This window comes from Archocentrus centrarchus, chromosome 2 (genome assembly GCF_007364275.1).
Source record: "Archocentrus centrarchus isolate MPI-CPG fArcCen1 chromosome 2, fArcCen1, whole genome shotgun sequence".
NCBI classification, from domain to species: Eukaryota; Metazoa; Chordata; class Actinopteri; order Cichliformes; family Cichlidae; genus Archocentrus; species Archocentrus centrarchus.
The window spans coordinates 20175692-20198933 of NC_044347.1; the positions used below are offsets into that span (position 1 = coordinate 20175692).

General features: G+C 41.3%; 1 protein-coding gene across 3 annotated transcripts; it reads left to right on the top strand.

The window, feature by feature from the left end:
* Positions 1-923: 923 nt before the first annotated feature.
* Positions 924-21083, top strand: LOC115792894 (rho guanine nucleotide exchange factor 7-like). 3 transcript variants are annotated; one of them, XM_030747508.1, is made up of 22 exons: positions 924-1397; positions 2889-2972; positions 6774-6858; positions 7021-7145; positions 7332-7536; positions 9289-9380; positions 10452-10546; positions 10972-11067; positions 11783-11905; positions 12006-12144; positions 12304-12363; positions 12462-12608; positions 12838-12924; positions 13093-13171; positions 13754-13890; positions 14009-14233; positions 14434-14527; positions 15052-15141; positions 15627-15785; positions 17805-17901; positions 18039-18093; positions 18737-21083. In XM_030747508.1, the coding sequence occupies exons 1-22, from the start codon at positions 1233-1235 to the stop codon at positions 18857-18859; spliced, it is 2562 nt and encodes an 853-aa protein (XP_030603368.1). In that variant the 5' UTR covers positions 924-1232; the 3' UTR covers positions 18860-21083. The 3 variants fall into 3 exon arrangements, with proteins under 3 accessions (XP_030603368.1, XP_030603379.1, XP_030603387.1); XM_030747527.1 differs by lacking the exon at positions 924-1397 and adding an exon at positions 2737-2779; XM_030747519.1 differs by lacking the exon at positions 15627-15785.
* Positions 21084-23242: the final 2159 nt, after the last annotated feature.

Below are 23242 nucleotides of genomic sequence, written 5' to 3' on the forward strand. Positions count from 1 at the left end.
GTTCATTGACTGAGGTGCATTAAGCGCATTTGCCAACTGATGACCGTCAAACATCTCATGAAATTGCAGCTGTAAAAGTCCTTTAAGGACATGAAATGAAGATCAGATGTTTTCTGAGTACATTACCGCGTGGATTGAGATCAGACACATTTTAAATATCATGGCATCTGCACGTATCTCTCCATGATGCTGCAAATGTGCTCTGCGTGGTTTAATTAGCCTGTTAGTCATCAATGGGACGGTCCTGTGATGTGCAGCTGTCAAAACGCTGGTGGAGGGCGATGATTCAAACGGAAGTGAGGAGGTGTTGCCTTCAAAATAAAGAGTACACAACGAAAATATCAAGGGAGTGAAGTTGCTTTCTGCCAAAAACAGCTTGGCCTCGAATAGCAGATTTCCTTTTGTTGAGCTCTGTGAAAACACGTGGAATTTGTGTTTTTTAAATTTTCATTATTATTTTTAATACCAGATCGTTTCTTATCGTTTTTGCTCAAAAAGTAATATTTTGATGTTACTCCATACTGATCTACTGCTTTGAATTAATGATTAAAATCAATTCATTTGCACTTTCTGATATTTCCTCTAAAAGATGTTTCCTTTATTCACAATACATAAGTCAAAGTTAATGCTATGTGTATTTTAACCCAAAGTTTCCTTTTTTGTATTCTGTCTTAGTGCCTAATCAAATAACAGACTCGATCCTTTGCTGTGCCGCTGCACAGATGTGCTCTCTTACCAAAACTATACTTTCAGCGTCATGTCAGCGAGCTGAGGTTACGTCACGTTGCCAAACAGGGGGGGAAAAAGTGAACGTTTGTGAGCGAGGTGGACTTATAATTTGGAAACCATTAAAGGAAGTTGCTTCTTGCAGCAGTTGCGTTGACACTGACGCTGCTGCTGCTGCTACAGTTGTGTAGGAGCGAAGGAGATGCCAACATCCGCTGACGGAGAGAGAGTAGACAATGAGGGGCTGTTAAAGGAAGGAAAAGCCTTATTTCTCACTTCCACCTTATTTTTTTTTAATGCCGGAAAAAAACAGTCCCGAGGATCCAGCCAGTGCGCGCTGATTGTGGTGTTCAAACAAGGCGGGGCTGACGCTGCTGGCTGATTTTTTTTTTTGGACGAACCACAAGTAGGTTAGCGCAGACACTAAAACACAGAGTGCTGCTGTCCCCGCCGCTGCTTTTGTTGTTGTTTGTTTGTTTTTTTTTAATGACACTTAAGACCCAAACATGAATTCAGCGGAGCAGACGGTTACATGGCTCATTACGCTGGGGGTCCTGGAGTCTCCTAAGAAAAGCATCTCGGATCCAGAGGCTTTCCTCCAGGCGTCTCTGCGGGATGGAGCGGTGCTGTGCAGGCTGCTGGAGCGACTCAGACCCGGGACGGTGGATAAAGTAAGTATTTGGCATGAAAACAAGATAACAATATCTAAGTAAACCTAATGTATTTGATAGAGTTCGGAAAAGTAAAACTATTTTAAAAGTGTCTGCTACTTAATCTACATGATAAATACTAAATAAGGCCAATTAAGTCTCAGGCTGCCGAATTAATGTATCCTAGATTGTTTAGAGTCTTTAAAAATAACTGTCTTTAGAAAAATCCCAATCACTTTGCAACATTAATTGCAAATGTTAATTTTGTTCTTACTTTTTTGAGATCATTGTAGTCAAAAATCCAAAATCAGTGAAGTTCTTTGTAAGCAGCTTACATGAAAATACGACACTTATTTTCTCACCGTACTTTGATGCTCACCGTTGCAGTACAGGCTCCCCCTCAGTTTCCTTTTGTTGTCTTGAGTGTTATTTTCATGTCATATTTATTTATTTATATTTCTGTCTTTGGGAAGATAAAAGCAGGCGGCAGCTTGTGACAAGTTATATGCAAATGTGACCTGATTCCTGCATTAAAATACAATATATTGCTGAAATGCACCTGATACCACCAGAAATACTGCGGTACTACTAATACTACCGAATGTAGAGTACTGACGTCATTATTATTCACCTATGATACTAGTGACTGTGTTTTGGTTGCAGGTGACCAGAACCAGTACTAGAGTTCAGGTAGCCTACTGCTTTAATGTGCAGGCTTATCACCTCACCTCACCTCACCTCACCTCACAGACACACACACACACACACACACACACACACACACACACACACACACACACACACACACACACACACACACACACACACAGTGGACCATGGACGTGTAAACGTCATATCCTCCTTTGGCTTATCCAGCTTCCCTGGGAGATCTTAAACCTGTTTCAAAGTAACCTGCACAGAGGGGGGGAGCCATCCTATCAAAATAAAGGCACTAACCATGTCAACAGCTGTGAGTCGTTGCTCCTTAAAAATGTTTATTTTTTTTTTCTTATTTAGGAAGCGCTATACTATAGTTAGGTAACTTCTGCGAAGAGTTTGCACTTATTTCCAAGTTAGATAATAACTGGCATGTTCATAATGGTTTTTAGACTAAGAAAATACCACATAATTAATGAAAACTAGGATGGGATAGAAAGCCAGGATAAAAGCAGTGGAGCAAGCTAAAAAAAAATACACTATAGTGCAACGTGTGTGTATCGAACTGCTTCGTGCATTAAATTGTGAATTTAATTATTTTTAAACAAAGTAAAAATATAAACGTGCGTGAAAACGTCTCTCTCAACGCTTTTACTCTGAAAGTTAAACCCGGAAGTTTGACTTATTACCCGAGCCGCCTCGATCCTGGAAAGCAGCAAGTGGCAAGTGCACAAGCAGCGCCTGGAGTAAGATTGTTTTCAAGCAGAGGGAATCTTAACACACCTTCACAAACACCTCATTTCTATTTATTAGCGTTTGGCGCTAATTTGGTGACTTCTTTTTGTTTGCGTGCAGTTTTTCCAGGAGCCGAGGAGCGACAGCGAGTGTCAGAGGAACATCAGCGAGTTTGTAAAAGGCTGCGGGGCTTTCGGTGTGGAGGTGAGTTACCGCACTCAGGTAGAGGCTGCCCTGTGCTTTCACCATCAGTTTGAAGTGCTTGAATGACCTTTTTTTTTTTCATTATAGCGGCTGTGGTTTGTATATTTCGACATTAAATATGCTTTCTTCGCCATTCACACACCGAAAAACAATAAGGTGAACGCCAACGAGTGATTCATAAGATACTAATGTATCCTTTACAGCTTTGTTAATGGTTATTAAAGCTTTGCACATGCGTGTATGAGCAATTTTAGTGTTTTCATGTTGTAAAATAGCTCTGGCAGGTGTTATTACTTTATAATAATCTGTGAATATATCATATATTATGTATATATAATATATATGTATATATATGTCATATACAAGCTAAAACTTATAGTTTTTATTATTTATTTAGTGATAAGACCTTTAGGAAAAGCTTTCGTGCATGGTGCTGTGTGCGAAAGTTGCACAGTTTAGCTTTTATTTAGACAAAGGGCGTGTATCCTCCTGTGATACACTCCTCTACCTATGCTGAAAATCACCAGCCGTGGTGTTGACTGTGAAGAGAGGAGTTGGCAGCGCATTAAAAATAGGCCAAAAATGAGTTTATTTTCAGCCTGTTGCAAAGATGTTTTGAGCCCACAGGATTGCATTGCTGTGTTGCTGCCTGTAGATCATTTGTAGTTATGGAAACAAGAAAGAAGCAGAGATAAGCGTGGACACTCTGTTTTCATTTCTGACTTGGCAGCAGCGTTCAGACTGCAGAGCAGATCAATAAATGGGTATGTTTGTTTTCAGGATAACTGTATTCCAGACTAAAGATGCACCAAATGTGAAATTCTGGGCCAGTATGAAGGTCTAAAATAACAATAGCTGATGCCAATAGTGATCTTATTATTATTTTTGTTTTGTTTTGTTTGATAATTTAGCCAAAGCCATGACCATGGGTTAATATCTTTTCTACTGATAGGAAAGGACACCAGTATTTGTGGGGTACACTGGTGCGTTACCAGTCCAGACAGTTGGGGGTCATCCCATTTGGAATAAGACACAAGACACAGATGGTGAATGTGTGACTTGATCATTACTGTAGTTCTCATCTGGGGCATGCTTTGAGTAAAAGGGTGTGTGCTGGAGCTGGAGCAGACTTTTGTGCTGTTCTGAATGCCGTGGCTGCCTTGATGTATTTGGGAATAAATGAACAGTTTTCGATAGCCGGGGATCGGTCCGCCAGGGCCTCCGCCCTCGGCCACCGCCCGACACACATTGCACCCGACCCCTACGACACCTCCTGCGGGTGGTGGGCCTGCAGGAGGGCGGGCCCATGTAACCTCTTCGGGCTGCGCCCGGCCAAGCACCACGGGCTAATGCCTGGCCACCAGACGCTCTCCCTCGAGCTCCCTCTCCAGGCCTGGCTCCAGGGTGGGGCCCCGGTAACCCTATCCCGGGCAGGGTAAACTGTTCCCTTGTTTTTTCACTCATAAGGGTCTTCTGAACCGCTCTTTGTCTGGACCCTCACCCAGGACCAGTTTGCCATGGGAGACCCTGCCAGGGGGACAAGCCCCCAGACAACATAGCTCCTGGGATCACTGGGACACACAAACCCCTCCACCACGATAAGGTGGCGATTCACGGAGGAGTGGTGTTTGGCACAGAAAGGGTTAAATATGAAGCCGGATATTGAATTTGTTGTAAGATGCTGTGCTAAAAATATCTGTACTGCTCTCTGAGTTCAGAATCACATATTAGGGTGTGTGCTTGTGTCTGTGTTTGCACAACGGCGGGCAGAGCCAGGTTATATCCTGCCTCACAGTGAGTGTGAAGAGAGAGCTGGTAAATAGTGTATGATTTGACACACACCCACACACACACTCACACACACACACACACACCACATAGATGCTATTGATCTTAGCTGTGGAAAAAGCCACGGGGTCATAACTGAGATGAGTAGATTATGCAACACAAGAGTCAAGGTGCTAGACGTGCAACATTGTTTCGTTCAGGACTTGGAAAACGATTGTGGGCTTTTAAAAGAGAAAGAGTGCAAAAAGATGAAATGAGGGAGAGTAGAAGAGTGGGCTGATGTAATCAGTGGGTTTTCCAATCGGCTTGATTAGAGGCATGCCAGCCCTGTTGCTGGAAGCCAAGGTCTCCATTACTAGCAGTCTGACTGACATCAGCATTGTAATTCTCTCAGACAGCCCTCGGACAAGAAGAGGGCGAGCCAGATTGTGCGTCCAGTACAAGAGGATTAGAGAGCGGGCAATAAGTGCCGGCACAAGTGTGGACGTGATTAACTAGAGCTGCACAATTAATCAAAAAATACAATCGTACTCATAGATTGGCATCTGCTGTTAATTAAACGTAACTGGGGTGGGATATCGATCCGCTGCATTTTGAGTGCCTTCACTGCAACAGTAAGTCCAGCGCCGGCTATGATCAGGTAAGCCGTTTGAACCGTGACAGGTGTTAGTTGTAAGCAAGCGGTGGCTGTAGGTGCTCTTCCACAGCTGCAGGCGAGAGAGTTTACTCTACAAGGCAAAGTGTGAGGCAGTCATATTGCATGCTGAGATATTATTTGCATTTAATCAGATCTTTTAAAAGATTTTATGAATTTCTAATTGTAGCACTTTTTTTTCTTTCAGTTTAATGTTTTACTGCAGCTAATCTCAAACTATCCCAAATCTTAGGGCTCTGATTGGATGGCAGATGAGGCATGATGAGGGTGATGTAAGAAGGATGAAGACATTGACATAGTGATAATTGCCAAATATGACACGAAACAAACATGCAGGATGTCAGTGTCAAAGGCAAAGAATGTGATCTTTCTGAAAGTGCCTTTTTCCCCACTTGATATGGGATTCATAGTGTCAGATGTCAGATTAATCAATTCTATTGATACATTATTATTTAAAGTGGTCCACATTGAACAGCTAAAATGTGGCTCTGTTGCAGGAGAAAGTCTCATTTTGTATCTTGGACTAGCGCCAGCAGGAGAGGAGAACGTGTGCATTAACTTTTGGGTCCACGCTGCTCTGACTACCAATCAAGCTCGTACACGTAAATCAAACCAAGAGCTTTCCAAGAAAGACAGCGTAAAAGGACAGCGTGGTTTTATTTATTAGATCAAAGCGGCTCAGTCTGTGCAGAAACCAAGAATTGGGATTTTTTTTTCTTTAAATACTTATAATTTTGCAAAGTTGACTTACATGCTCCAAATGGCTCCACCTTCACACCTTGGGAATTTAGAAGTCAGTCAGTGTTTGTGGAAACACAAGATCAGGAGCATCAGAAATATGTTGATTATGGTTGTGTGTGTGTGTGTGTGTGTGTGTGTGTGTATGCATGCTGTGGAGATTAATGGGGGGGCTCAGACTTTGAGTAATCCTAGTCCAGACTGCAGTTGGAGTAAGGATGTACACCCCCCACTAACTGCTTGTGTTTCTTAATTTTTTTAGGCTGACATACTTCCTCAATTTGCAGCGATAGGTGCTTCAAGCCATAAACTAAATAGGAAGAGGATATTTTCTTATATTATCTGTATTATTGTTGCTCTGTATTTTTCAAAAGTAGTCGTGGTTGTTCTTAAACTTACTACACAGCAGGTCACAGGGCCCTTGTATTTACACCCACATTTCTGTGTGAGATACATCTGCAGCTATTTCAGGAAGGCAGTTTGTGTCCATCTTGATGTCGTGCTCTATGAATTTATTATGAATGTGTGTACTTTTTTTCCTTTTACCTCAAACTCCTCTATGGTTTATTGCTGCTCTAAAATTTCCTTCTTTTTCTTTATTTGGTTTTCTCTCCTTGAAGCCTTTCGAGGTCAATGACCTGCTGCAGGGACTGAACTTCTCTAAGGTGCTAAACTCCTTGGTTGCCCTCAACAAAGCTACTGAAGGTAAAATAACGTGTGTGTGTGTGTGTGTGTGTGTGTGTGTGTGTGTGTGTGTGTGTGTGTGTGTGTGTAATCATTCTTTTTCATCTCTACAATCTTTTGGACTTTTTAGGAGCTTGTTCCAATTTGAATTTAAGTTCTTTCAACTGCATCGTGTACTTGCAGATTTGAGTGTTTCTGGGGACACCGTATGTGTGGCGCACTCCTCCACGTTGAGGATCAAGTCCTTTGACTCTCTGAACACTCAGAGTCGCTCCTCGAAGCTGCTGCAGCCTCAGTACCGCAGCCTGGTGAGTTACCATGGCAAGGATAAGCGCAATAATCCAGTAATAACAGCAGACAAACAGTGACACTGTTTGGAATATTGTGTTGTGAAAACTCAGATTAATCCGCTAAAGTCCCCTGAAGACGGCGCCTGCCCGAGCACGACTAATTTCCATTTTCACGTCACTGTTTCCTGCTCCCCTCGTTCACAGGACATGTCAGAGGGCAGTGGATGTGGCCAGCTGCTGGTCAGAGCGCGCTTCCCCTTCCAGCAGACCAATGAGGACGAGCTGTCTTTCTCCAAGGGTGACATCATTGTTGTGAACAGGCAGGAGGAGGGGGGATGGTGGGAAGGCTCAATGAAGGGCAAGACCGGTTGGTTCCCCAGTAACTATGTGCGGGAGCTGAAAGGAAGTGGTGGGTGCAGCTCTTATTGCTTTGGATGTTGTGCACCACTGAAGAGAAATAACTCCTTATTGTTTTAGTCAAAGTACCGTTTTGCATATTGGTCTCGTGTTAAGATCTCTGACTTGCAATCTTCACATCTTTATGCCTGTCAGCAGATTTAGAGCCACTTGCTTATGAAATATTGCACATTTCGCTGCAAGATAAGGGCCGTTAATATTACATGACAGCGTTAAGCTTTAAAATGCAGTTAAATAAACAGTGGAGTGGGAAAAAAATGCCCCAATATTATTTTAAAGGGAGTTTGTTTTGTTCCAAAGCAGTAACACAGACCAATTACACACACCCACATACACACAAACATACTTCCTGCATGCCTGTTCTTACTGATTATAACTTCCTGATCTCTCCTAGTTGGAAGGATTTCTCAAGAACTGGACAAGATGTCCTTGATGCATACTCTGACTGAGATTTAATGTGTGTCATATTTTGTTTGTTTAACTCATAATTTCCCCTCATTCCTCACCCTTCTTTAACTGAGCTCACATGTCCCCTAAATCAGCAGACGTTTCTGCGTTAAATTAGGAGGACATGTAGCTCTATTGATCTCAGGTGGGATTTCAATAAAACTATGATATCCCAGCTAAAGCTAAAGCCCGTGAAGGTGTTAGTTGCTGCTCTCTGTGTTTGTCAGAACCATATCCTTTGTGGTCGATGTGATTGTGTTGGTTAGTTGCGTTGCTTTCGGAGGAGGAAAGGCAGAACAGAAGGAAGAAACTTTTGCAGTAACACAAAGACAGGAAGTTCCAGAGCTGCTGTATAAAAAGAAGCTTCCTGACTTTAAGCGTGCAGCAGAAAACATCAGCTGTGATAGCGCTGCTCTGAGGGACGGCAGTAAATCCAAATCCCCAGTGGGAGTTGTTTGATGTGCGAGATAGCAGGCTTCGACGTCAGAAAACCAGCGCTGTGATGGCTGTGGTTGTTTATAGAGCAAACAGCAGGGACATAACTCATTCTCATTGAGAGCAGCGAACCAAGATCTGGGAAAAGTGTCTTTCACAGCATCCTTAAGTAGCTTTTTAGTTTCTGTAGTCAGTCAGATACATTTAAAAAGTGCATTAAGTCACTCGTTATCTGGAAAATACTTTTATTCTCTTGTCGCTCATCTTGCTTTGCGTTGCAGCGTCTGGAAATAGTGAACAGAAGGATTTGGGATGGTTTCTGTTATGGCCCATCCAGTGACAGTGAAATGACGTGACATTGTCGAGTCAATGAGTTATAGCATTCAATCACTGGTTGACCTACATACTGTAATGGCCACAGCATTGCCCTGCAGTTGGGGGAATGTCGGCGCTTTGATCCCAAAAAAATGTTTCTATGTGACTTTAAAGGACAGAGACAGTTTTTCTGTCTGCTCCCATTCAGCCACTGGTGATCTTTTTCTACTGAGATGAGACGTATGGTATCAGAGAACTACAATGGAAGGGAAGAGTTATTATTTTAGTAGCATGTGAGCAATCAGAGCTGAACTTTACCTTTTATGAAGTGTGTCTTCTTAGATTTAGCTCCTAGAAAAAAAAAAAAGGAGGGACCTAAGTAGATAAAATAAAACAGACAGCAAATTAAGAGTGTGTCATGCTGTTTGTTATACGATGCCTTCACTTTTATTGTTGTTTAACAAAATTTGCACCTATCTTGTACTTTGTTTTTTATCTCTATTTTAAACTAGTGACCTTTACAGTGTCCCTCTTTCTCTATTTTTAGACAAAACATCAGACAAGCCGAAGTCTGGGACACTCAGAAGTCCGCCCAAAGGCTTCGATACCACGATCATCAGTAAGACCTATTACAACGTGGTAAGCATCATAATCTTAAGAAATCTGTGTGTGTGTTTGTACACCTACATGTGTGCGTCTGGTTTTGTGGACCGACACAATCAGTTCTTTTCCCCACGTCTATTTAATGATTGTGTAGCATGTAATCATTTGTGCAGCTTGCATGGCACCCCCCCTACATGTGTCATCTGTATGTGTGAGTGCAGCAAACATAATGTAGGTTACTTCTTCCACTCCACTGGTTTCTGGGGCAGCCTTGCCTCAGGGCTGGCTGCTGCTGCTGCTTGCGTGAGTGTTTGTGAGTGTTTCAATAATGCAACAAGCTGCAGAACCTCGCAACTCCATCCATCTTTGGATGGGTTACCTGAGTCTGTCTCATACACAGACACAGACACACACACACACACACACGGACCCTGCCTGAAGTCAAAGCTGTTCCTAAAAAGAAATGCAACAGCATGAGGACGTAGATAAAAGCAGTTGTTTTCGTCTGAAAGGGTCCCCCACAGCGTTAGAACAGGAGCTTTTAAAGGGAGAAGATGCAGGCTTTTTGTTTGTGTGTGTTTAAAAGGACCAAAAATACGAATGTTTTTAATCACTTGGACTGGCATCATCTCTGTGTCCTCTAGGACATTAAAAAAAATTGAAAACAATTGATACAAAAATGTAGTTGTACTTGCTTGAAAGGCTGTTAAACATATACTGCCTCCTGACCTGAGGGAAGACACAACACCCTCTTATCCATCAGCGTGCAATTCATTAACCTCGTTACTGTGAGGTTTCTGATGTCATGGCGAGATTAGCCAATTAGCCTGCGGAGTCAGACCCTTGGAAAGCTAATCGAGCGAGTGCTGCAGCTCCCCAAGGGTCCAATAACGTTCCCTTTTAGCTTGTGACGAATACGCCTCCCACTGAAAAGCTGTTTTCTTATAAACTCATTTCAACCTGCTGTTTGTGCAATAGTCCCAAACCTAAAGATAGAAGCTTACAGTGATATGAAACAGAGTGGCCTCTGACTTTTTCACTCTTTTCACTGATTCTGTTGTGTGTGTGTGTGTGTGTGTGTGTGTTTGTGTGCGATGGCTTTATCAGGTCCTGCAGAACATCCTGGAAGCAGAGACTGAATATTCAAGGGAGTTACAGAGTCTCTTGGGTTCATACCTTCGCTCACTTCATCCCACAGACAGGTAGAGTTATTTTTACACCTTTTCGTTGTTTTATTCAACAGAGTCGGATTTTCGAGGGGGGAGAAACACACCAGCATATCTGTTACACTATCATCAATTCAAATTCCACATCTATACACATATATACCAGTTAGAATATCGTATAGATGATCTCATTTGTACACACATATATGGAAAAAAGCATTAATTACTACCCCAAGCATATTGTTATTGAATATTTCAGGATTACCACGTCAGACATTAGAATGTAGAAAGCTTTTAAGATTTTAACATTACATGGGCATATATATATATATAATTCATGAACTAGTTGGATGGATTTGATATTTTATCTGTAGTCAGATTCCAGATATACAGAGAAGTGTGTTTTCTGACCCACCACTCCATCAGGATTATTATTACTCCTCCTCTCCTCTGTTCTGCAGACTCAGCAGCGTCGACATCAGTCACATTCAGGGGAATCTGGAAGAGATTTCAACATTTCAACAAATGCTGGTCCAGTCATTGGAAGAGCATACCAAGTCAGTATATATTTCTCTTCTTAGTCTTTACTCTGAATTTAATATAGCTGAGTTTTGACTGATGCACCCTGAATTGGATGCGTGGTTAAAGAAACTAGATGCATGGATGGAGTTTGACTGACATATAACAGCTAATTTTGCCTTTTCACCCTCCACATCAACTGTGACACTCGTTAGCCTGTCAATTCTAAGTTATTCATTTGCATTAAATTTTTTATAGTCTTTCTAAAACATGCACAATACCCAGATGAGCTTCCCATATTAACATCCTGTTGCACTAACAATAAATCTTCCAGCTTCACTTTCAAACAGAGAAGTGCACTCAGACCAGCAGCTGTGCCGAGTTCATGTTGGCTGTTGTTGCAGAAACAGCGACATCTGCTGGCCGGCTGAAGTCTCACAGTCTGCTTTAACAGTTTGCTGATGAACCAACACAGCAGCTAAACCAGAGTTTGATTTGTATAACTTATGACTGGATGTTTGTCACTAAATAATCTCTTTAGCTGAAGAGGAACATTATGGTCTTAAACTCTCTTTGGTCTTGAAATGCTGCGTTCCCATCAGAGTTTTCACTTCTGCTTTACATTAATTATAGGCCTGAGGGCTGGCTAACGCCCATGATTATCACAAACTGAAACTATTAGTATGTCTTTATGTGCAGCAAATGTACTATGAGTCAGTTTTTGTGATCCCAGCATGCACTTTGTTTGTACAGGCTTCCTGAGAGCCAGCAGAGGATCGGAGGGTTCTTCCTGAGCTTGATGCCTCAGATGAAGACCATCTATGTGGCCTACTGCTCCAATCACCCGTCCGCTGTCAATGTACTCACACAACACAGGTACCACCCAAGAAAGTTAAATGACAGCAAAACATCCTGTCCCTGAAGAGGGCGCTCATATACTGTATTTTGTGTATCTGTCTATGTATGTGTGTCATAGTGAGGAATTGAAAGAGTACATGGACTCAAAAGGAGCATCCAGTCAGGGGGTCCTCACGCTGACCATTAGCCTGAGTAAGCCCTTCACCAGACTGGAGAGATACCCAACCCTGCTGAAAGAACTGGACAGACATATGGAAGTAAGCTTGAATCGCCCCGTCTGTCTCTGCTGGTATACTCCAGTCCTGCAAAATATTGTTGAATTTTATCGAGTGGGCTGGTGTGAACAATATTGACAGGATGGAAAAAGCTACATTTTTTCTCATCCTTTAATGTTTAATGTTTTCCATGTATTTTAGGAGCAGCACCCTGACCGAGCTGATCTCCATGCTTCTATTGCAGCCTTTAAAAACCTCGCTGTAAGTCACTTTAGTTACTGTTCTATTGTATCTATTAGAAACAATCTGGCTGAGTTTTTGAACATTTACGCGTCTGTTCTACGTTTCCGTGTTCTCAGGCGGAGTGTCAGGAAGTCAGGAAGAAGAAGGAACTGGTGTTGCAGATTTTAACCGAACCAATCAGAAACTGGGAGGGAGACGATATCCGAACTCTTGGCCCTGTCCTCCACATGTCCCAGGCTGCTGTTCACTCGCAGAACTGTCAGGTACTCCATCACAACCTGCAGGCAACTTACCCACACACTGAACCAGTTGTTGTATTTCTGAAAGGAAAGCTGCACAAATCTCACTGACGGCAGTCTCTGATCAGCCAGCTAAACCTGAACATGTTTGTTAAACGGAGAGTTTGCATAAATCGTGCTGTGTGAATGCACCACAAGTTTATAGTCACTCCCACAATGAACACCGTTCAGTTCAAAACGTCTAATTTTTCAGGAGCCAAATGAACGCCACCTCGTCCTCTTCCCTCACACTCTGCTCATGCTCTCTGCCAGCCTGAGAATGAGTGGATTCATCTACCAGGTGTGGTACACTTGATTTGATTTCTGTAATATATGCATACTTTACACAGTAATGTTTCCGTTATTGCTATGTAAAATTTGCTTGTGTGCACCATTATTTCTTTGAGGTCTCAAACATTACTGGATTAGCTGGTGCACTGATGAACACTGTCTCTCCTTGTGTCTGCAGGGGCGGATACCATTATCAGGAATGCTTATCTCCAGGATAGAGGATGGAGAAAACATGAAGAACGCTTTTGAAATATCTGGTCAGCCCTCGCCTTCATTTACTAGAAGACATTTTTAGCTGAGCTCATTCATACAATCTCACATGATTTCAGCATCTTTTATACTTATGGCCTGCAGGTTTCTGCACTCTTTCCTGAACTAAATCCATTAGAACGCCTCTGGGGCATTATGTTTCAGTACATCAGCCACCAGGTTGCCCCTCAGACTGTCCAGGAGTTCTGGGAGATCCCCCAGGACACCATCTGTTGTCTCATTAGGAGCCCTGATGTTGTCAGGCATGCATACTGTACAAGCATGTGGGGGCCATACAAACTACTGAGCACATTCTGAGCTGCTGCAGTGAAATTTCAGCTAAACAGACTAACCTGCTGCATTATTTCTTCACTTTGATTTTCAGGGTGTTCAGCCTCTGTAGGTTGATCATTTTCATTCCCATCAAACGATGCGGCATCCTTTTGTTGCTAACACATTACCCAGTCCATGTCTTGTGCAAAGGCATCTTGGGAATTGCATGGAGCTACCAGCTTCCAGCAGTTTTGTATAATGTGTACCTACCTGTCTGCACATTAACACCTTCTTGCTGCACGTGTGTCATTGTGCAGGCAGCCAGGGTGAGCGGATCCAGGTAGCGTGTAACAGTCAACGCGATCTACAGGAGTGGCTGGACCTTCTCACGAAACACACCCACACTACGTCTGCACACACACACTTACACAAGCCTCTGTCTGCCTGTCACACAGTAAGTACGCATGTTTTCTATAAAATAATGACCGTTCATCCAGGTCACTACTTTCTAATATGCCTCTCGTCGCTTTTCTCTTCTTTTCCACTTCACCCGTCTCCACCTTTCCTTCCAGCTGCCCTCCCACCCTGCCACTCCCTCCAGACACTCTGAGTCTCGTGGGGGGAGCAGCGGGAACACTTACCACACCCTTCCCCATCTCACCTCATATGGGTTGGGACCCAATAGCAGCCCCATGTGGGGACCCCTGGAGCAACCAAGTACTCCCAAACCCTGGAGCTTGAGCTGCCTTCGCCCTGCTCCACCACTTCGGCCCTCTGCTGCTCTCTGCTACAAGGAGGTGCTCAACTTTAGAGTATATTACAGACTACTGTATATACTGCCTTTAGGGCCTGTGTGCATGTTTTGCAAAGATTTTTCCAAATTCATTCCCTTCTCCCTTGTTGTATTGTTTGATGTAATTAAAGACATATTTTCTCAGTCTTGTTGAACTGAATTCCAGTTTTGTTTCTCCAATGCATGTGTGCTTTTCTTTTTAAGGACATGAGTAAGAGTCCCAAGAATGTGAAGAAGCTCCTCCCGAAGAGGAAGCCAGAGAGGAAACCTTCAGAAGAGGACTTCACTGTCAGAAAGAGTAAGCACTGCACAGAAGCTTGAAATTCAGCAACCCAAAGGTTACTGTTGAAAACTGCTGGTAGCACTCTTTAAAATTCATTTCAACTCACTCATTTTAATTATAAAACTGTTGCCACACAGTTGACTTTATAGCAGTATAACTAATAATAAATCATAAATTGAATGAAACTGGTGAAGTTTATGAAATGTCATAGAGTCAAAACAGTAACTGACTCATAGTGACAGCCCACTGGATACATTTGATCAGATTTTACAATTAAAATGAGTTCTCTTTAAGTCAATAAAACTGCATATTAGTTTTATTTATAGTAGAAACCCAGGATTTAAATAAACAGCACCTCTGCTGAAATCCAGACTGTTGATTTTCCATGTGTCTTTGTTGGTCCGTTTAACCTTGAGATGTAGTTGAATTTGGAGTCAGCCTTTACTGAATCTTTGAGGACGCTGTACAATGTTGAAATGTCTTCCAGAGGACATAAATGTGCGAGCTCATCAGTTTCCTGCTCTGTCCTCGTCTCTCAGGTACAGCAGCTCTAGAGGAGGATGCTCAGATACTGAAAGTCATTGAGGCTTATTGTACCAGTGCCAAAACACGACAGACTCTCAACTCCAGTGAGTACACACACACACACACGCACACACACACACACACACACACACACACACACACACACACACACACACACACACACACACACACACACACTCTTCAGTACAATGTATGTAAGCACATCATATATAGACCCACATAGTTGCTGTGAGTCTTATTGCAAACCATTGCTTTTCTGCTTTTGGCTCTAACAGTGTTTTTCTCTCTTCTCTCTTTTTATGTCTTACCTCATTTCCTCTGCTTTCCTCATCCTCCAATGATTGTTTGACTCATACACATTGTCCTGTTGGGTTTTATTACATCATCCTTTTTTTGTAAATTTGTCATGATCACAACTGGGTTTTTAATTTCTGTTTGTGTTTGGTTCAAATGTTGTTTTACTTTTTTTTTTTTATAAATTACTGGTTACTCCTTCACTTTGGTTTATGTTCCTCCCCTCATCCTCAATTTGGTTTTTCAAACATCCCCCATTGCTGGTTCTTTAAAGCCTGGCAAGGAACTGACCTCATGCACAACCATGTGCTCGCTGACAACAGCCTCACAGTGGCTGGTTTGCCTGGCAACCCGCCGTGTTCTGACCAATCAGAGGACTCGGATTATGACAGTATCTGGACTGCACATAGTTACAGGACTGCCTCATTTTCTCGTAAGATATCGGTGTTGCACCCTTGAAGTGCTGGCGAACCAGCTGGTTTAAAGTCAGTGGTAGGCATGTACAGAGCTGTGAAAATGTATCTGCTCCTTTCCTGATTTTTTTTTTTTTTTGATATTTCTCACATTTGCATGTTTCAGATCATCAGCTACCTGGCCCTATGTAAAAAAGTAATTGCCGCCTAAACCTAATCTCTAATTTTGCCACCCTTGGCAGCAAGAACTGCTATCAAGCGATAACTGAATTTTAGCCCACTCCTTTACACAGAATTGTTTTAATTCAACCACACTGGAGAAGAATGAATGGCCTGTTTAAGGTTATGCCAAAGCACCTCACTTGGATTGAAGTCCAGACTTTGACTTTGACTCGGCCACTCCAAAACCTTCATTTTGGGTTTTTTATGGCATTCAGAGGTGGACCTGCTGGTGTGTTTCAGATCCATAACCTAAGGGAGCTTCAGGTTTAGGGCACGAACTGATGGCCCAACATCCTCCTTCAGGGTTTTTTAGTACAGAGCAGAATTCATGGTTCCATCAATTACAGCAAGTCGTCCTGAAGCAGCAAAGCAGCCGCAGACCATCACACTACCACCACCATGTTTGACTGTTGGTCTGATAATCTTTTTATCAAATGCTGTGCTAGTTTTATGCAGATGTAACAGGACTCAAACCTCATACAGAATATCTTCCCAAAAGTCTTGAGGATCATCAGGATGTTTTTTGGCAAATGTGAGGCAAGTCTTTGTGTTCTCTTTGGTCAGCAGTGGTTTTCTCCTTGGAACTCTCCCACGGATGCCATTTTTGTCCAGTCTCTTTCTTATCGTTGAATCATGAACTCTGACCTTAACTGAGCCGAGTGAGGCCTGCAGTTCTTTCGATGTTGTTCTGGGTTCTTCTGTGACCTCCTGAATGAGTCGTCAAGAAGCACTTGGAGTAATTTTGGTAGGACGGCCACTCCTGGTGAAGTTCATCACTGTTCCAAGTTTTCTCCATTTGTGGATAATGGCTCTCAGCATGCTGGAGTCCCAAAGCCTTAGAAATGGCTTTGTAACCCTTTCCATGCTGATAAATGACTTTGTTTCTCGTCTGTTCTTGAGTTTCTTTAGATCGTGGTATGATGTGTTGTTTTTTTTGAGATCTTTCAGTCTGCTTCACTTTGTCAGACAGTTTCTATTTAAGTGATCTCTTGATTCATCAGGCCTGGGTGTGGCTGTGAAATTGAACTTAGCTTAAAATGTGGTTAATCACAGTTAATTCATAATTTAACAAGGGGAGCAATCACTTTTTCACTTTTTTGGATAGCCTTTTTTCCCCTTAATAAATGAAATCATCATTTCAAATTTTGTATTTACTTGGATTATCTTTGTCTAATATTAAAATTTGTTTGATGACCTGAAACATGTAAATGGGACAAACATGCAAAAAAAAAAAACCCCAAAAACCCAAGAGGTCAGGAAGGGGGAGCAGCACTGTATATACTGCTAAATCGACTCAAACCCTTACTGTATGTATGCCCGTATACTCTGTGTCTGTGCTATATAATATGTATTTAGTAGCTGTCTTTGTGTATTAGCCTTTGTGTATTCCCTTCAGTATACAGCACCCTTAGTAAGAATATACCTGATAGTACAGTATGTTTATTACTGTTTTAAATGCATACAAACAAAACAAGCAAGTGGACGAGTACAGTAACAGGATGATACTTTCATGACAGGCAGACTGGTTTAAGTGCTGTTGCCTCAGTCAGTGCTGTTAAAATAAATCAGTCTGCACTTACAGAACAAACGTGCTGCATTCTGTCAAACTTTGGTGTGTCAAATATTTAATTCTCTTATAGCTGCCAAATATTCTGTCATTTGGTGTTTGCTTGCTTGTAGTTTGTAAGGCATTCACCTGTTAAAGCTCCTGATTTGAATTGTATCTTTGCCAGTTTAAATGATAAAATAGACATGTGTGCTTTTGTTACACATTATATTGTGTGATCATAACCTGACTGTTGTCATCTTTCAATCAGGCTCCAGTAGGAAAGACGTCCAAATGTTGTTCCCAGAAGAGGAGAAGATTATAGTGGAGGAAACAAGGAGCAATGGACAAACTGTAGTAGAGGAGAGGTGAAAGATGAAGATGATCTATACTTATAAATCCTGCATCTGCAGCATGCAAGCAGAGACTTAAACATGTGAAACTGTGCAGGTTCAGTTAGTGTTGGTGAAATGGTGAAAAATAAAGAGCTGTTCTGTGCCTGCAGGAGTCTGGTGGACACTGTGTACAGTCTCAGAGATGAAGTCCAGGAACTCAAACAGGTCAGTTTCCAGTTCTTTAGAAAAAAAGGTTATTACTGCCAAGATCGTCATACTGTCATCAGCTTGTTGTTCGTGTTTTACACGAAGGTTCAAAATGAGGTCCAAGAACACAGATGGTCTCCAAGAAGTTGCTGTCACTGTGGCTGAATGCATTTCTGCATATTTAATTAGGGACACATGCTGTATTGGCAGATGCTTAATCCTCATATAAAATAAGAGAAGAAAAGTTTTTGGTTCTACTAACAGAATTATTGCAGATAATTAATTATCGATACTGTGGAGACGTTTTGCAGTAGCTGCAGAGTCGGGATGGAGCCTGTTTCTAAATGGAGGTTCTGAATGAGTACAAATCTACCTGTTGGTGAAGCAGTTTGATAGTGAGGGAGGACAGGGCAGTGTGATGGGTTGTTGGATTGGTTTCAAGCCAAAAAATTCCATATTAGTGCAAGGGAGCAGCTGAAAGTAGCTTTTCCAGTGCATCTCTGTTATTAATGACTTAGATCACTGTGGTGTTTTTGAACTGACCTTTTCACTGGCTGTTTCTGCCTTTGTAAATTTACTTTACTCTTGGTGATGAATTTCATATCATCTCTTTTATTTACTTTCCTCTGTTTTTCCCCTTATCCGTTTGCCTTTCCTCCAGGACAACAAGAGGATGAAGAGGACGCTGGAGGAGGAACAGCGGGCGAGGAAAGAGCTGGAGAGGATTGTGAGGAGAGTTCTGAAGAACATGAACGACCCGACCTGGGATGAAACTAACCTCTGAGACTCGTATATCTGACCCTGAAGGATGAGATCACGTTCTGACTTTTAAACGACGACGTGACAAACAAGTCATTCCACCTGTGTGGACAAGAAGCTGCCTATAGTTCATTCCGCTTCAGCGCGTCTCCATTTCCACTAGCTTTGACCTTCACAGTGACCTCTGTGCCAAACTGTGGACCAATGTAAAACACCTGCCAGCCATCAGCAAAGCTATCCCAACTGACCTTAAAGCTGTGAAGCCACACTAGCCTGTAGGCAAGCTGATTAGCCATCTTTGAAACACTGACACGAGAATCAAGATCGTTTTTTTTTTCATTTACTTTGTGTATTTTTCTCTCATTGCTTTTTAATGGAACATTTCACAGTTGCTGGGACAGTATTTGACTGACTGGCCTGGTGCACGAACACAAGCGCTACATGGGTTTGTTTATTTCATAGATTATTGTGGATGAAGCTCCTCCTTGAAACTTGAAATGGACATTTGATTCCCACGCTCCACGTTTCATTGCTCATTTTCAGTTGTTAGATCATCATAACGGGACTTTTAAAAACAGATTTACAGACAAAAAAAAACAAAAAACTATGAAGTTCATTCAGTTTATATTTTTTACATTTTAAATGAAACCTAAGTCTACCAGCACTTATAAGCGACCTCACGAGTTTTACGGGATTAGATTACATTTTCAGTGTTGTGTGAATACAGACTTAGTTTACAGATCCATAGAAGTAGTAGAGTAGCCTTACTGATCTTTGCTTGGACCTATTGTGCCAGTTTATCCACTTCTGCATACAGATGTCTGGAGGCTCGAGATGAAGAATAATTTGGGGTTTAGATGATCGCGCTCGAACTTCTCAAATCGAAAACAAGAAATCGTAGAAATGCGTAGTTGCTGAAAAATAAGCCTGTTATTGTCGAAAGGTTTCTCAGGAATTAAGGTGACCATCAGGGAGTTCCAGATTAACATTTCAAATTTCACATCCAGAGCAATATTTAAAAATTGATATTAAATTGTAATGTGGGGGCTACAAAAACTCAGAGCGAAGCTTCTGCGCTGCCTCGTAAACCAAGATCTGCTAAAATTCATGCTGTCCAGAAATCATTGCCTCCTCTTTAAAAGCTCATGGAGGTTTTATTATTTTAAAAAAATGATTTGTTTCTTGTTTTTTTTTTTTTTTTTTTGAGTGATTAACATTAAACTTACTGTAAGACGACAGAATTGAAGAAACAGCATTTACAAATTCAGTTTTCTAAACTTTGCTTCTGATAATCAATCTTTTGGTTGTCCCAATGATAAACAGTAATTCTTTAAAGTATCGTTTACCTTTAAAGACATTAGGATAGTACCACCTTTAATGTGTGGCAATACATAATCTATCATTGATATTGTAAAATAAAAGTAATAAAAATGTCAGTGTCAGAGCCCAGAGGGTAGGAAATAGTAAAATGCAGCTCACTTAACAAAAAGAAAAATCAGCAACAATGTAACTTCAGATATCAACAAAAATATAACAATATGAACACTAAACAAATTGCAGGTTTATATTTTAATCCACTGTCAGCAGCTGAAAGCTGTAGTTGCAGTGTCAGACTGCAGGAGTTCACCTCTGACTCTGAGGTGAGGAAAGCACTTCATCGCTAAAATGAAGCCCAGATAAACACCCACACTCATCTTTATCGAGTCCTAACGTCATTTTTTCCAGAGCTAAACAATCAGTGCCCTTTTCTTTTTCCAATACCAAAGGCAAAGCAATACAACACTGGAAAATGTTTTTTATGATGTCAATATGCAACGTAATGTGCAATGATTTCTTATTTTTTATATTTGTCTTTATGTTTTTACTCTGGCTTTGATTTGTAACACTCATTATTTTCTACTTGACCTGGTTGATCACTAAAAATAATTTGTAGAGAAAAGCTACAGTTTTTTCGTGCCATTGGGAGAAGAAAAAAAATCCTTTGTTAAAGCTTTTATCTTTAAGACTTCACCTACAAATGACATATTACTGAAAGCAGAACCACATTAATGTAAGCTATGTAATACAGTATGCCATTTACTGGCTCTAACTAATGTATTTAACTGAAAATGACTGATGTAAGTGCATTGTGTGTTCAGATGTTATAGCAATGAAGGTGATTACAGTAGTTACTGTGACAAAACTCATCCAACCCCCTATTTATTTCACCCGTTTGTCTGATTGAATAAAGTGTTGAAATCAATCGTGGACCTCAGTCTCCAGTCAGTTAATATCTGCTGAGAATAAGTTAAGTGAGTGAATTTATTTCTCTGCCTGCTGTGCATTGATTTTTTTCTGCAGTTCACATTTTGATTCATGCCTTTCGTCTAATATCAGCACCCCATTAAAGTTATCTTTGTTTTATTGTTTCTTAGGAGCCACATGCTGGGCATGCTGTGACATCCACATGACATAGTTTTACTATAGTGATGGAAAGATTATAAAAAAGGAAATAAAACTTTGATCATTTTTTCCATCATTAATATTATTTACTGGTCAAAAGTACAAATACAATATAATTTGTTATTTTATAACAAGATTTCCAAAAACATTTACTGTTATTCCAGTTCAGGACAGATATGGAAATATCATGAACTACTTCTCAAATTAAACCTTTATATTTGTAAAGTTACACATTCATTGGGACTTTTGGCCTTACTATGTCTGTAACCACTGTAACAAACTGCAGTAGTAATACAGTAATAACAGTGAACACTGAATTTAAAAAAAGAATTAATTATTTGACTTAAGAGCAAAACACAGCCCTTTAAGATTTTAATTCTTCCTCAGATGAGTGAAACAGCGCAGGTGCACTGTGAAGACTCATCACTGGAAAACTCTAAAGTTAATTGTGAAACCGTCTTAAACTCTGACCATAAGGCAACATAGAAAGTTGACATAATTTAACTTTCTAAAATATGACCAACATTTTCCTGTTACTGATAATACAGGCTAACATACCAGGAAAGAATAAACAGAGGACGTCTGTCAAAGAAACATCTTCACAAACAAGAGGAGGATAGTACGGTGGCCCAGAGGTGTCAGGTCAAATGCAAAAGCCACAACACAAATACAAAAGCTGCAATATAATTACAAAAGCCACAAGACAAATACAAAAGCTGCAACACAAATACAAAAGCTGCAACACAAATACAAAAGCTGCAACATAAATACAAACGCCACAACACAAATACAAAAGCTGCAACATAAATACAAATACAATTTCAGATAACTTACGTTGCTTAGCGACAGTATGGTGCAAAAAACGGAGAATTGATCGCTCAGAAACTCCCGAATTGGAAGCTACAACTTCAAATATATTTTATGTTTTGGCAAAATTGTTTACATCGTCTCCACAGACTTCTTGAGTTGTTCATTACAGTTACTGTCTTTATTGAAAGTTCTGAAAAAAAAGGGGGGGGTGCTGTGGGAGTATGGGGTATCTGACCTATTGTTGCAGGCCAGTCAGTCTCTGTACAACCGCAGCGAGAGCTTGGTCCGTATTACCGGCAATAATTTGTACTCATTTCCTGTGGGTGTTGGATTTTGCCAGGGCTGCCCTTTGTCACTGGGAGTTGCTTTAGTCAAAGGTTCGTTGTGGCTAGAACAAGCTGCTCCTGGGAAGGTTCTGGTCTTGGTGAGGTTAAAGCTGCTGAAGAATCTTCTGTCAACTCTTCTGTAATTTATCAGGTTTTGAGACTTTCCATCTGTGGAGTGCCAAGTGTTGGGTAGCGCCAAGTTGTGTGTATGTGAAAATTTAAGCAAAGTGAGACCATGTTTGTTGGTCTCCCACACCATGTTTTCCAACTATGCCTTTCCAGTCTGTAAAGACATCACTTCCAATTTTGGCATTCCAATTTCTGTTAACCACACTGATATCTTGCTTAGGGATATTTAACATGAAATCACTGACTTCTGAATAGAACCTATCCAGAGTCTACTCGTTGGCATCGCTTATGGGTGCATACACTTGGACTATGGACATGCTGAAAGGTTTTGCACTCAAGTGTAGTACTTGAGTATAGCCAGCACTGTGTCTTTGTGGATGATGAAACCAGTTTCATGTAACCTATTGGTTGTGTTTCCACTGTGTATGATTCTGTGACTATCAGCAGTGTCAAACTCCCCAGCTCCAGGGATTCTTGCTTCTAATAGACCTATCACATTCCATGAGTAATTTTGTGACTCATGAGCCAACTGTTCTGGTTTTCCCAGGGCACTCAATGTTCAGAATTCCATGTGCACACAACAAAGTTAGAATGCCATAGCTGTATATTTGATTGGTTGTCAGTGGCATACTTTTTGTTCCTGCCCTGACAATATGTAGGTGGCGTGGATGCGTTTGAACTAGGTCGCATCCAATCTGGTG

What these genes read in the sequence shown, in the direction of transcription:
- LOC115792894 (XM_030747508.1), top strand. Translation starts at nt 1,233, where the DNA reads ATGAATTCAGCGGAGCAGACGGTTACATGGCTCATTACGCTGGGGGTC. An exon ending in ACGACAGACTCTCAACTCCA is followed by an intron (nt 15,142 to 15,626) that starts GTGAGTACACAC and finishes GGTTCTTTAAAG; the next exon opens with CCTGGCAAGGAACTGACCTC. An exon ending in AAGTCCAGGAACTCAAACAG is followed by an intron (nt 18,094 to 18,736) that starts GTCAGTTTCCAG and finishes CCTTTCCTCCAG; the next exon opens with GACAACAAGAGGATGAAGAG.